This window comes from Nelumbo nucifera, chromosome 1 (assembly GCF_055504915.1).
Source record: "Nelumbo nucifera cultivar China Antique chromosome 1, China Antique-T2T, whole genome shotgun sequence".
Taxonomy (NCBI): domain Eukaryota; kingdom Viridiplantae; phylum Streptophyta; class Magnoliopsida; order Proteales; family Nelumbonaceae; genus Nelumbo; species Nelumbo nucifera.
The window spans coordinates 13770985-13784466 of NC_142649.1; the positions used below are offsets into that span (position 1 = coordinate 13770985).

The 13482-nt window shown below is 36.9% G+C and overlaps 1 protein-coding gene across 1 annotated transcript; it reads right to left on the minus strand.

The window, feature by feature from the left end:
* Positions 1 to 4821: 4821 nt before the first annotated feature.
* On the minus strand, positions 4822 to 12157 carry LOC104588061 (pectin acetylesterase 8-like). The gene is made up of 13 exons (XM_010245868.3): positions 11726 to 12157; positions 10658 to 10779; positions 10428 to 10510; positions 9655 to 9784; positions 9453 to 9532; positions 9257 to 9343; positions 9056 to 9180; positions 8892 to 8952; positions 6581 to 6634; positions 6392 to 6469; positions 6153 to 6258; positions 5374 to 5519; positions 4822 to 5290 (listed from the first exon to the last, which is right to left on the minus strand). The coding sequence occupies exons 2-13, from the start codon at positions 10776 to 10778 to the stop codon at positions 5162 to 5164; spliced, it is 1200 nt and encodes a 399-aa protein (XP_010244170.1). The 5' UTR covers position 10779; positions 11726 to 12157; the 3' UTR covers positions 4822 to 5161.
* Between the last annotated feature and the right edge of the window lie 1325 nt (positions 12158 to 13482).

Below are 13482 nucleotides of genomic sequence, written 5' to 3' on the forward strand. Positions count from 1 at the left end.
CTGTTACGAACGTCGAGGTGCCTGGTAACCGAGGTGAACTTATCCCGAGGTGGATTCGCTTCCGAGGTGGACCTGCCCCGAGGTGGTTCGGTTATCCGAGCTTGATCCGTCACAGACTTGGATACATTGGGATGAGCTGTCATTTTGTCAGCTAGGTCGTGTCCACGTGCCCCTCTATTATTAGGTCGGGCCAAATCACCCTACATCAAGTATATAATTACATCTTCGACACGTTATTTTTCATAAACCAAATGTGTGATTGGATAAGAACAAATTAAGAAAAATATGGAACTCCGGGCTTTATATTAAGGCCAGGCTTGGGCTCAAGAATAGAACTAATAGTCGGGCTTTATATATTAGTATTTTTTTTTTTGAAAAGTATTTCCATTTTACCTATAATGAATTTTTCTAGAAAATCATTTGTTTCCCAACATTTTATCTGTAAAATGTCATCAAAACATAAGAAAAGAATATTTAGAATTGCTTGTAGCTCTAATAACCAAAAATGTTTCACATTCATGGCTCGGGTTCGGGCTTCCATTTTGCCAAAATTCTAATGAACCCGTCCTGATATGTGAGCCCGAGACAGTGTAAAGCTGAACCCTAAACCTGGCCCATGAACAGGTCTCCATCATTGGAACAACCGTGTCTGACCCATTAAGATCCGATTATATAATTGACAGCTCTACTTTTAAGTTTTAAGATGTTATTTGATAATAAATCTGTAATTTATTAACACGTCTGGACATGATGATATGTTGATATTACAAGTATACGATGAGAAAGAAAGGTATCGGAAAGGAAGTATCTTTGTGGAATGATTTATAAATAGCCGATTCGGCTCTTAATCAGTTTGCAACAACCAAAGTTGATCTCAAACCGCCAATTATGATGGAGACCCATAATGCATAGCTAATCCAAACCTATAAAATGGGTTTTCTTGGTTCTATTCTTTCGGGTCAACCCGGCCATTTACAATTCTGGGCCATACCTTGGCCCAGACAAGTTATGTTTGGTTTTATGCCATTCAAGTTGAAGTGGACAAGCCATACAAATTTGATGACATGCACATATACAAAGAGTCAAAGGCCCCGAGGTGGGATCCCTAGGAAAGAGCAGTTTCATGCTCAAATCAGTAGAAGAGGTGAAGTGGTCAGTTAGGTCGAACTGAATAAGACGAATTAAACTTAGCCATATGAACTAAAAAGCTTAGAGAGCAACTGAACTTAGGAGAGTTTGGACAATGTGCCCTTGTATAGGTGTTGGATTGTTGGGGTATGCCATTGTGCTCCTCATTTATGGAATACATGCCAGCTTCCCAAAACATTAGAGACGTACGTGATATGATTTGCCAAGAACGGGAAGGAGTTTCCATCTACGCCCCACAAGTGTCTCACAGCACATCCCAACCATATATTGAGAGCATCTCCTAATGATAAGTACTAAAGATATTTTCAATACACGGTTGGATGTACTGTAGGGCACTTATGGGGTGCAGATGTGAATTCAACGGAGAGAGAAGTTTGGGGATATTGTCACGACCTTGGTGGTTGATTGGACTCACAAATGTTCGCCATGTGTCCTCATCTCATTCGAGATTTTCTGATATAAAAAAAAAGATATAATATCCAGAAAAACGTCTGACCAATGAAATAGAATCAGTAGCCAATGAGGTGCTATTTATCAAAATTCTTGGGTGGATTTAAATATATCATATTTTTTCCATATCATATATTTTTCAATTAATGTTAATTCACCGGTCATATGGAAGTGTGCAATTAGTTGGATGTAATCATCCTTTGGATAGAGACATGAAATAATGGGAAAGATACGTCTGATGCCATCCATAAAATAATAATCACCAGATATTTGAAATCTGGAATTGATTCCTTGGTCCCACAGCCTTATTATTGAAGGATTATAGGGCTGCAATTGGTTGGATAAAAGTGGGATATAGGTTGAAGGTGGCCGCCCCTCTAAGTGGAGTAAATTTTGTGGTTAAAAGAAATTAAGTGGGATATAACTAGATCCAAATTTGTTTTGTTGATATTTGAATTCAAATTATATTTGAATACTGAATTTTATTAATAAATTAAACTAAAGTTAATTAAAATATTTTATATTTGATCAAATTATAAGTGGGTTCAGTTTGGATTTCTTTAATCAGATTTGATTTGATTTTAATTAGATGCCATGTGTAGACCTAAGATTATACTTGGTCTACTGTACCCAGTTTCCTGAGGCTGGGGTCAGTAGTCTCTGATGGAATGTAAATGTTTTGGTGAATGGACCTTGCCTTTGGGTTTCAAAAAACATATTATTTCTGCAGTTGCTGACTTGTTGCCTGTCATAATAATAAATTTAGTTCAGGCTATGTTTAGTTTCAAAAAGTTGAGAATTTCTGATAGACTTGAAAACTTTCCCTCATATCTCTGTTTCTCTCTTAATTTCTGTCAAACAAACACAACCTCAAGGTTTGGTTTTTCAAATCCAAGTTGCTTGACAAGCTGCCAACAAAAAGTGGAATAGTGCAGTAGAATAACATTACGACATAAATGATAAATCCATCGAATCGCTGACCCAAATGAAAGTAACATACATTTTCCAAAGCATGATGATTACCTTTAGAGTTTGGACATGGCTATCCTTCCAAATACCCATTGATGATTTCAATGTAGAATTAATTCTTCATTGAAACCAGTGAAGATATAGATTATAGAGCTCTTAGTCTTATTTTTGCATCCTGAACCACAACGAGCTATACAAGGCAGGGATTACTTGGGACACTGATATCACCAAAAATAAAATAGGCTTTGACCAGTGCTCATTTGTTCTCAAGGATTAGTAATTTAGTATCTTGAATAAGTTAATAAACTAACCACTTATGGTATGTTTGGTAAGAAGAATTTGATTAGCTAATTCTACTCTTTCATCTTGTCCCATCAGCTGTTGATTTGCAAATCACTATGAGAAATCCTATTTGGTAAGGCACCTCAAAATGGTAGTTGAAGCCATCCATTGGGGCAAAGGTCAAATAGATGGCTGAAAAAAAAAACACTATTTCTTCCAGAATCCAGATGTGTCTTTTGAAAAAATTAGGGGTTTCTCCAGATGTCTCAAAATTTGGTGATTCCTGAGAAGGCAATTTTGAGAAATCATTTCATCTTACCAGACACCCACTGTCAGCCCTTGAGATATACAAGAGAATCTCTGAATATTTTTCTCTATGGGCCTTCCTCTTTTACTTTTCTCATTTGGTGGAACTTTCTATATCCACCTAATGCACCAAGGAATCTAACTTTTTCCACATTATCTGTCCACAGTTGATACAAATTCTCCATCCAGCCAGGCAGTATTTATACCAATATCAAAGGTAACAAGGATCGCATATCTTTGTTCTAATGCTCTTTTCTCTATAAATGCTTTCTGAGTTCTCATTCAGTCCTGGGCAAAAGACCTTTTTCTGCTGCTCACATTTCAACTGAAGCCTCAAAAGTAATCTATATTTGGAGACTGCAGAGAAGTTGCCCACTTTACAATGATTTCATCTTTGTGAGAAGCTGCATTTGTGGTAAGATGGTTTACAAGAAATCAATAATCTCTTTCCACCATATAAAGAAATTCAGAATGTTCCACTTCTAAACATGTAAGATTTCTATTTGATCACATCTCCTGCAGAAAATTGAAGTTTCCTTCTACTTTTGATATTTTTCTATACTCCTCTCGAAAGAGTTTGTGAGCCTCTAGAACCATTCAAGAAATCAACCATTACTATACAGGACCAGAAAAGTTGAATCAACCAAAAGCCACACTTGCTTGATAAGCTCCAAAAACATACTACATGATGCACTATTGGCCTTTTTCTCTACTAAATTAGTTGATTCAACTCTTTTGTGAACAGTAAGCAACAAAATATATTTACTGCTTAGGACAATTTTCTTTTCTAAGAGAAAGGCAGGAATTTCCACATTCAATCTACTTAAATAGATGTCTTCATTTCCTTAAGCGCCAGTAGTACAGAGTCCACAGGCTGCAAAGAATATCTGTCCTACCACAGATAAAGAATATGCTTGGCTTGGAGTCCCCCCGAATTCTTTTATACTCAGGTTAGGCTTATTACCGATTGGACTCCTCAAAAAAAAATATAAAAAGAATAAATGAACTTATTGCCATAGAGGTACGCTCATAGGCCATAGCTGTCCAATTTTGCTGTATTGACATCTAGAGTCATTGGTTAAGTCCTGCACAATGAATCCTATTGTAGATCTTCCATCCTTTTTCACCCATGTATTGATGTTAAATTTAGGATGAATTGGGGTGCTTCCATTGCAAACTGGGTGTCCAGGGTTCAAATCTTGAAAACAGCATCTCCATGTATCTGCATGGGGGTAAGGCTGCGTATATCTGTCTCTGGCTAGACCCCGCATTGGTGGGAGCCTCGTGCACTGGGCTGCCCTTTTTTATTGTTGGGGTGCTTCCATAATACCATTCTCACTGATCTCTGGATTTACACTTGCTGCACTTGTAGGGAGGTTCAATAGACTGTTGCCATTTCAGTTACATCATAAAGGCATCCAACTTGCAGCAGTGAAAATTGATGTATTCCAAAAACCAAACTTTCCATAGTGAATACTATATGCTCCATTTTAGGGTAAAGAATGAGCCAAGACATTTTGGAAAACACTGACACACTTGACACCCACCATTTCCCAAAATCAAATTCTCATTGTATGAGACTGAGTGTATTATATCAACAATTAAATAAACTAAGCAAGATGTAATCAACCATGTAATAATAACAAGATACTAAAAAACGAGCAATAACCAAAATAATTTGATTTTTTATTGCTCGAATAATCATCAAATACATAATAATACAGTCATGATCTTTATGTGATATACCGGCATGGTAATGAATCTTATCAGTCATTCCATGGAACAGGAATTTAGATTTTATTTCCTGATTTCTAGACCTTATTTTTTCCATTTACGGAAACATACAATAATATAATGCAAAGCACCTGACACTTGAGTTTAGTGCTGTGGTGACCTTTGGTTACTCAGACAATATGGTTGATCATTAATTTGCTGTAATTTGATCATGATTTATCTATGGGTATGGCTTGTTAATAGAGATTGGTGTCTATATGAGAATTGTAAGCTATAGTCCTGGATGTTCATTTGGGTCAAAAATGCGGTTGTGGCAAGTTGCATCACAGGGATAAGGACAATCGATCTTCTGGAAGGGGCTTCGGTCATAATACCAGTCTCCAACTGCCTTTGCAATTGGCTGCAAAACATAATTATGCATAATACATATTAGGTTTCTGTATGCCAGTAAACTAATAAACATAAAAGGCAACTTAAACTTACTGTTTTATCAAGAACTGGAGAGTCATCTCTTAACCATGTTTCTTGCATTTCAGATTGGCAGTGGGCATAGCAAGAGTTAATAAACATTCCTCTCGGAGAAGAGTTCCCAAGTCCTGACAATGCATTTAAAAACTCCACCCTGAAACCTGTTACGTCATGAACTTTCTTTATTAACACACATAATTGTTTCCTATAGGCAACTCCAAAATAATGTGGAAAATACACTCAACAAATAAATCAATTAATTTCATAAACATATCATTTGAAAATACTTCTCTATCTGCATTTATGAATATAACCCCTTCCTTTGGGGAATTTGCATTCCCTTAAGAATTTAGCCCACAATTCATGGGATTTTTTACATAGGCTCAGTTTACAAATATGTACACAGTGAAAATAGAAGGTTTAGAAATACAATATACAAGGCTTTGCACTGTACATATTTGCATTTGTACTCATCCCAAACTAAGCCAAACTGACAAAGTAACATACAGTTTGCTACTAAAATAAAAGTTGGCAATGTATTCAATAGAGTAAATACACCCCTACTCTTAATTTTTTAGAGAAAAATTATGGAAAAGGGCAGCCCAGTGCATGAGGCTCCCACCAATGCATGGTCTGGGGAGGGACAGATATATGCAGCCTTACCCCTGCAGATACACAGAGAGGCTGTTCCATAGAAAGAGAACCACAAATTTGTGTTTGAGGACATGCATTGAGATTATTCATCCTTGGATATTCAGATTTTAAGAGTGTGAAGGAGAGCTAAGTGCAGTAACCTTGCATGGTTTGGATTTGACTGGGTGAACAGTTCTTGATATCAAGCTTGCAATTGTGCCAGTAGCCATGGGGATCAGCAACACCTGGTGCCAAAATATTCTTTATCTGGAAAAAATAAGAACTAGAAATCAACAATCCATTTTTGTCTTGTGTGAGTGAAATGGAGGATCCATAGCCAAGTTGATAAGAACATGAAGGTACTTGAACTGTATAGAGATACAACTAGGGAAGTGCTAACCTGCCAAGAATCATATGCTGCATTTAATAGAAAAAGTGGTGTACGGATTCCTTGTTCCATGTATTGTGGGAAAAAGCACTATCATTTGGACAAGATGCATCAGCAAAACTGAGGACACTTTTGAAGTATGAATATTGAAAATAAAACGAATTAATGAAAGGCAAACACAATTAGAACAAGAATTCTTACCATACTAGGTTTCATTGTTGAAGTGCAAGACGCAGGTAAATTCTTTGATGATCCCTAAGATGTTGATACAAAATTATCATTAAAGTAACAGAATCCCAACTTATTTCAAGGAAACATGTACAATATTCCACCTCAATGTATCAGAAAAACAAATGGGTCCGAGTTGACCTTCAAGAAATAGAGACTACCCTCAGTAACATAACAGACACCCAGTAGAATTTTCTACTTTTTCTCTGTTTATCCTTTTTTCAGGACCTTAGAAAGAAGGTGGCCTTTAAATAAGCTGAATTGTATTGATTATAAACAAAGGGCATGCCTTACATACAAAAATCTACATTGTCATGATGTCTATCAAAAAAATCTATCTGATCATGAAGCAAGACACATTCAAAAATTAGACAAGATAAGGTTGAAAGACATCCTCCAAATTAGGGGTGTCAATTGGATTGGGTTTGGTCCAATCTGGGTCCAATGTGAGTCCATTACAAATGGACCTGGTCCAATCCAGTCCAATGAATATTTTGGACCGGTCCAAAGACTGTCTAATCTGTTCAAATTCCTGTTAATTTAGATTGGTATCAACTCAAACCTGGTCCATTGATACCTATGTTCTTATTTTCTATCAATGGACCAAATATTGACTCAATCCAATATAAATTCTTTATGGACAGACTAGGTCCAATCCAATATGTCATATTGGTCCGTCCAGTCTGTCCAAATTCAATATGTCTTATTGGTCCATCCAATATGTCCAAATGGATTTTGATTTGGGCGGAATCCAACCCAAAACCGATCCATTGACACCCTACTCCAAATGTTTCCTAAAGATACTATACTTAGATCACTTAAATTCTATAACTATTGAAACCCACCAAAGCAGCTGTCTTTCTAATAAATCCAATAACCCAAGTATACAGACAACTCCTATTGTCAAAAACGAATGGTTGTTGATTTCTTCCACAAACTCAAACAGAACGCAGTTAGAAAGCAGATTCCATAAGATATGACTTCTAGACCTAAAACCTCTCAGAGGCCAAGCCTGAGAAAGCTGCTTCATGTTACCTAAGACCACTGACTACTTCCTGCAGAAATTGATAGAGTATACTCATGGATTTTCTGAATGTTCAAGGTTCTATATAAAGTGTCTTCTTTTCTAGGATATTAGATGATCAAGAGTCAAGACGTTGTAAGACAAGCTTCCACTCAGGCAAATCTTTGATGTTTTTGGTTGCAGGCTAGAGCCATCATGGGAAAGTTGTCTTACTACCAAAGCATTACCCAGTGATGGTCACTGATATCTGGGGTCTTTGGAGGGTAGACTAGATATGGAGTATGGACCTAGACTTTTGACTATTTTTCCTTTTTTTTTTTGCACAAGGGTCCACTCTCAGATTTAAACTCACATTCCCATGCTTGTTAGCCCAAACTTTAATGTTGCACCAAGAAATGATACGTAGTTATCTTCTTTTCTGATTTTTTTTTTCATTTCACCAGAAAGTCACATCACTGTTACCAAACCAAAAGCTAAGTATCTTCTTTTCATCTGGTTATGCTTGGTCACCTAAGTCCAACAAGGAGATCAACAACTTCAAAATGACATCCATGGGGGATACCAGCAACTTTGTTTTTATTCTATAGCAATCTCTCGCAGTCATCTCTTGTCAAAGAGACATCAAATAATGAGAAGGAAATTCAGCAAATAAAAATCTACTTTCATGTCCTATATCATTCCAGAAATGAATCTGATCATCATTACACATGTTGAAAGGCATAAAATTAATCAATCCTTAAATTTTTATGGAGAGTTTTAAATGGTGCCAAATGTTGGTCCCAACTATCCACAGTCTTGGGAAGGGTTGGTTGGATACTGACCTAGCCTCCAGTATTTTTGGCACGAAGTGGCCACTCTCATACTAACCCATGTCTTCATGCTTTTCAGCCTGATATTTTACCATAGCTTCCCGAAATTGGCACTTCTTCTTAAGGAGGGTTTTAATAATACTAGAACCAAGTTGGTAGCTTGCATTGTTCTCAACTTCTATCTATGGTGTAAACACTTCATTAGTTAGCAATGACTCTCCACTGAATCTAGTCATGACTGGATTCCAAATTGCTTTGTTCAACAATGCCCAATTTATTGTTCTAAGAGGTTGTATCCCAATACCTCCTTAGAAGCTCCATAAGCCACAACATCGAACGGGTTAACTGCTATGTACCTTTTACATTCTGATGAATTATGAAACATATGAAATATATGAACCTCATTAAGTGAAACCCTATTACTTAATCTAAAGAAGAGAAGAAAACATACATGGGTTGTCACCACATCATCATAGAAGGCCTGTATGTGTTCTGTTCCAGATACATCTTTCCTGTCATGCAGCAATATCAGTTTTAAGTGCAAGCTTGTTTTTATCTTTTTTCTTTGCAGTTTGTGAAGCAAGATAGGTGAGAGGTCCTTGGATATGAGCTTACGCATTGATAAAATAACCAGCATCTGCAAGACATTTTACTTTGACACCCATAGGCAGCAGTGCACGGAAGCTATCACAGTGCAGAATGGATGTCAAACCACCAGCTGAACAGCCAGAAAGAAGGGCCTGTAACCAATTTCTGAGTTATTAAGGCCAATGACATTATAATCAAAAAATAAAGAGAAGTAAATTTTCAACATACATATTCAGCATTTTTCATCCCTTTCTCTAGCAGGTCCTCTATAACAGCAAGCCAAACCCTTGCTCCTCTGTAGTGAAGATTGGTGGTCTGATCAGAATGATAGAAGCCACAAAGAACAACATTGTAAAATGTACATTGATCTTGGGTATTTTTCATGAAACTAAAGCTATGCATGTGATCAAAGTCAAAGACTCACTGGATCTACTGCCTCAACATCTCCAGTAAATGATGCTCCATCACAATACCGGACCTTGACTCTGTTCCAATTATAGAAATCTGGATATAGAAATACAACTCAGAGTCAATTCAGAGGAAAGGGGCGACATAGTAAAGGTCAACAGACAGAAATTTAATAAATAGGGAGTAAATCCAAATATCCAATGAATTGAAAATTTAACCTGGGTTAAATTGTTGCTTGTTGCTTAGAATCCCGGAGAATGCAATTTCTGTCAACATTTGCTTAGAGGAACCTAAACGCGTATTCTTGCGAGCAAGACAAGTTGTAACATTGTTACACCACCCTCCTCCCTGGGAAATATAAGGAAAGGATGGGAAATAAGAAAAATTATCAACAAAGTAACCACTTGCACCACTGCCTATCGAGTAAGTAATGATAGAAATCATTGGAAACATGTCACAGGTGTTCAGCATCTGTAAGTTCAGATGGATTGCAGAGGTATGTAAAATAATGGCAATTGTACAGAGAAACCACTAATTAAGAGTTCCAATTCTAAGGGTAACTTATTATAGGAGATATTATGTCTCAACATTTTATATGATACAGAAGTTGAGCAAAAGTTGGGACTTAACCAAATTGCAAAATCCTTTATGGTAAACTGTAAGAATCAGAATCACCAGTAATTTATTTGGCCAGAAGACAGACTGGGAATGAATTCACCAATGCACAAAGTATAATCTAGAACACATTTAATTGGCTGAATTACATCTATGTCAAAAGAATTGTCAATTCAATTTTATTCATCCAAATGGCATTTCATTTGTTGAGGCACATAATTCATACAAGTATCGGTTCCTATGGAGTGACACCAAATGTTTTTTAGAAATCAAATTTATATACTTGTAGAAAAGGAAGAACATCTATTTATAGGACCAAACACTCAGCATGAAAAACAAAATCAGAGAATTTTATTATTTCCAAGTAAGGACTAACCTCAATGTGAACCAACCAGTTGTTAATCCCTGAGCCAAAACCTTTATCAAGGTGGTATGCCGGTGGGCTCCCATCCAAGCATACTGCAAGACAATTTAGATTTGAGAATATGATTGTTAGAATTAAACTAACAGGCTGAGGAAAATTCTCAAGGAAGTCAATCCTTTCTTGTCCTTCTTGAAAGAAGAAAAAAATATAGAAGAGAAGAAAAAGATTAACAAAGGTATCACCTGCTCCCTTTGCTACAGCAGTTTCAACATAAGTAATTCCAACATTGACGCCATTCACCTTCAAAGCAACCAGTGCACAGAGTAGAATATTTATCCATGCAACTGCTCTAACATTGATCATTCTGGGCATAACAAATCATTGCCAAAACAGGGGATACGTCATGAAAAGCAAAACATATAAATTTCAAAGTAGCAAATGCATATCTAAAAAGGGGTCTAGAAAATCTAGTTTTGATGGCAAAATAATCCAATTCTATAACCATAACGTACCCACCAAGAGATGAGTTTTGTTCCTCCTAACTATTCTCCATTGGGAGAAGGGAAGAGGCAATTTCACCACTCTATCACAATAAATTTCATTACTTTTCCCACCCTAAAGCAGCTAGGCAGCCACATTTGAAAACTTTACACCAAAAATATACTTTTGATCTGAGAAATCTAGAAGGATGGACAAAAATTTTAGGCAATAAGTAAAAACCAGATATCCCAAGAATCCATTTCTAATACGTTAAGTAATATATTGATTTTCTATTTCTTCTATATAGAGCAATATATACTTTATCAGTTGTATAAAACTAAAACCAACTCCATTCTACCCAATATCCTCTGTTATTTCGTTTCAATCCACGAAGTGATTCAAACAAAAAAAATATATATAAATAAATAAATAAGTAAAAATAAAAACAATGAAAAAAAAAACAAAAAAGAAGAACCGCTCAGCATTTACGATTCAAGAACACCAATGCGCTTTCTCCCCAACATATAGCTAAGAAGGAAGAGTGCTGAGCTTTAGTTAACTAGTTTTTCTCCAATTCTAGTCGAGAAAAAAAATCCAGAAAAGGGATATTTTCCACTACAAATGCCTCTATTCAACAATCAAAGAACATAACCATCAAGTGCGCATTTCTTCTAATAAAACCGACAAAAGCAGAATACCCATCTAAAAAAGGTCAATCTTTTTTTTAATCATTCCAGAACTCAAAAACAGAAATGCAAAACATGTTTGTTCAATTAATCTCAAATGCAACAAAAATACAACCAAAAAGAAGCTAGAACCATTAGCTCTACCTGAAAACCCAAGAAGGCAGATCTTGCTAAAGGTTGATAATCACAGAACACCCAGCCTCCCCTGGCTTCAATCCGACACTAAGCCCAGCTCAGCATTTCATTTCTCAAGCTCGAACAATCCGACCCATAAATACAACCAACCTTAGAATTAAAAATTTATTGAAAGTGACCTGAAAAATCCCGAAAAGCCCCAAAATTTTTGATAAAGAAAAGGAGTCAGAAGCCTGAGAGAGTTGTTTATGACTGTTTACACCGACAGCTCTTGAGCAGAGAACCCAAGAGCAGACACTAATTCGCTTCGATTCCTTAAACGCCATTAATTGATATTTATACATATTTAAACAAACGAACACACCCAATTTTTGTTTTTAGAGCCGAAACGCACAACAAATCCTATCGTCCTACGCGTCTGAGCTGAAGGGAGGTAACAGTAACCACAGAGAGTAGAGAGAGAGACGTAGTAATGAGTTGCATGGGAAAGAGTCGCTGATGATTGAGGTGGGGGCCAGCTTTTAATACGTATTCGAAGGTGATTGGTCTAGAGGGACCCAGAAAAAGATGTCGTGGAATCCGGATCCGCAGCTTCAACCGTTGTTTTTAGCTGTCACCAGCAAAGAAAGAAAGAGACAGAAAGAGAAAAGCGATGGAGAGCAATTTTGCTATTCACGTGACCTCGAGTAAAGTCACTCTGTCACTGATTGGAGCATGGGTTCTGGTTTCATGTGCTTACGTGAAAGTCGTAAATCTACTTACACTTTTATTGAAATGACACTTACATCCCTTCCCTCGTGACCTTTATTTTTAGGGTAAATTACAAAGACCCCTGTATTATGGGGTATGTGACAAAGACCCCCTGTACTTTATTTTGCCACAAAGACTATTTATATTATGATCGTGAGGCAAAGACTCCTTTTCGTTAGCCTTCCCTCCAAAAAGACCGTTATAATATCTTTTAATTCCCATATTACCCTTATAATAATTAAACGAGAAAAACATTGTTCATCTTCCCAGACCTTTCGATATTACTCATCCATTCCTTCACGTTTCTCTCTCTCTCCCTCTCTCTCCTCTCTCTCCCCCGAATCCAATCTAGTGGTCGGTCAAATGGCCGAAGACGACTCCAAAACCAGTAGCCTCAACGAAGTCGGCTCCAACTCCAAGGATTTCCAACAAGATCAGAAAGACGAAGGTTGGCTTCAACTAGGAATCGATGATTACGTGATGGGAAGAACCAAGTTTGGTGGAGCCAACCATTCCAACAGTAAGATTGGTGGAGCTCGATCTATTACTACCTAGCGGCAGCGGCGACAACAATAATATTAGCAGCAACACACAACAAGTTAAACCATTATTAAATCCTTTCTTCCATATGAACGAGTTTAGAGGTCATCTTCCATATGAACGAGTTTAGATTCGATTGTTGATGAAATATAGAGCTGTTCATAAGAAGACCCAAACTGACCAACCCAGTCCAACCTAACTTGAGTCGGTCAAGTTTTCTTTAGCATTGGTCGATTTCGGGTTGCTAAAAAGTATAAACCAATGGATTGGTTCGGTTTCGATTTTCACACATGAAAACCGAAATTGAACTGACCCGAACTGACTTAATTCCTGGTTAGTACTTAGTAGTTAGTACCTAACTTAGTTTCTACTTTGTAGTCTTCTCTTTAGAAATGCCATTAATGGCAAGCATTGCAAGACAAGGAATGGCGTTCATAGCTTCTTGCATTTTTTTGAAAGGTTTAAAGAAATGATCC

What these genes read in the sequence shown, in the direction of transcription:
- LOC104588061 (XM_010245868.3), bottom strand. Translation starts at nt 10,778, where the DNA reads ATGATCAATGTTAGAGCAGTTGCATGGATAAATATTCTACTCTGTGCA. An exon ending in TCAAATCCAAACCATGCAAG is followed by an intron (nt 5,520 to 6,152) that starts GTTACTGCACTT and finishes ATGACGTAACAG; the next exon opens with GTTTCAGGGTGGAGTTTTTA. An exon ending in CTCCAGTTCTTGATAAAACA is followed by an intron (nt 5,291 to 5,373) that starts GTAAGTTTAAGT and finishes TATGTTTTGCAG; the next exon opens with CCAATTGCAAAGGCAGTTGG.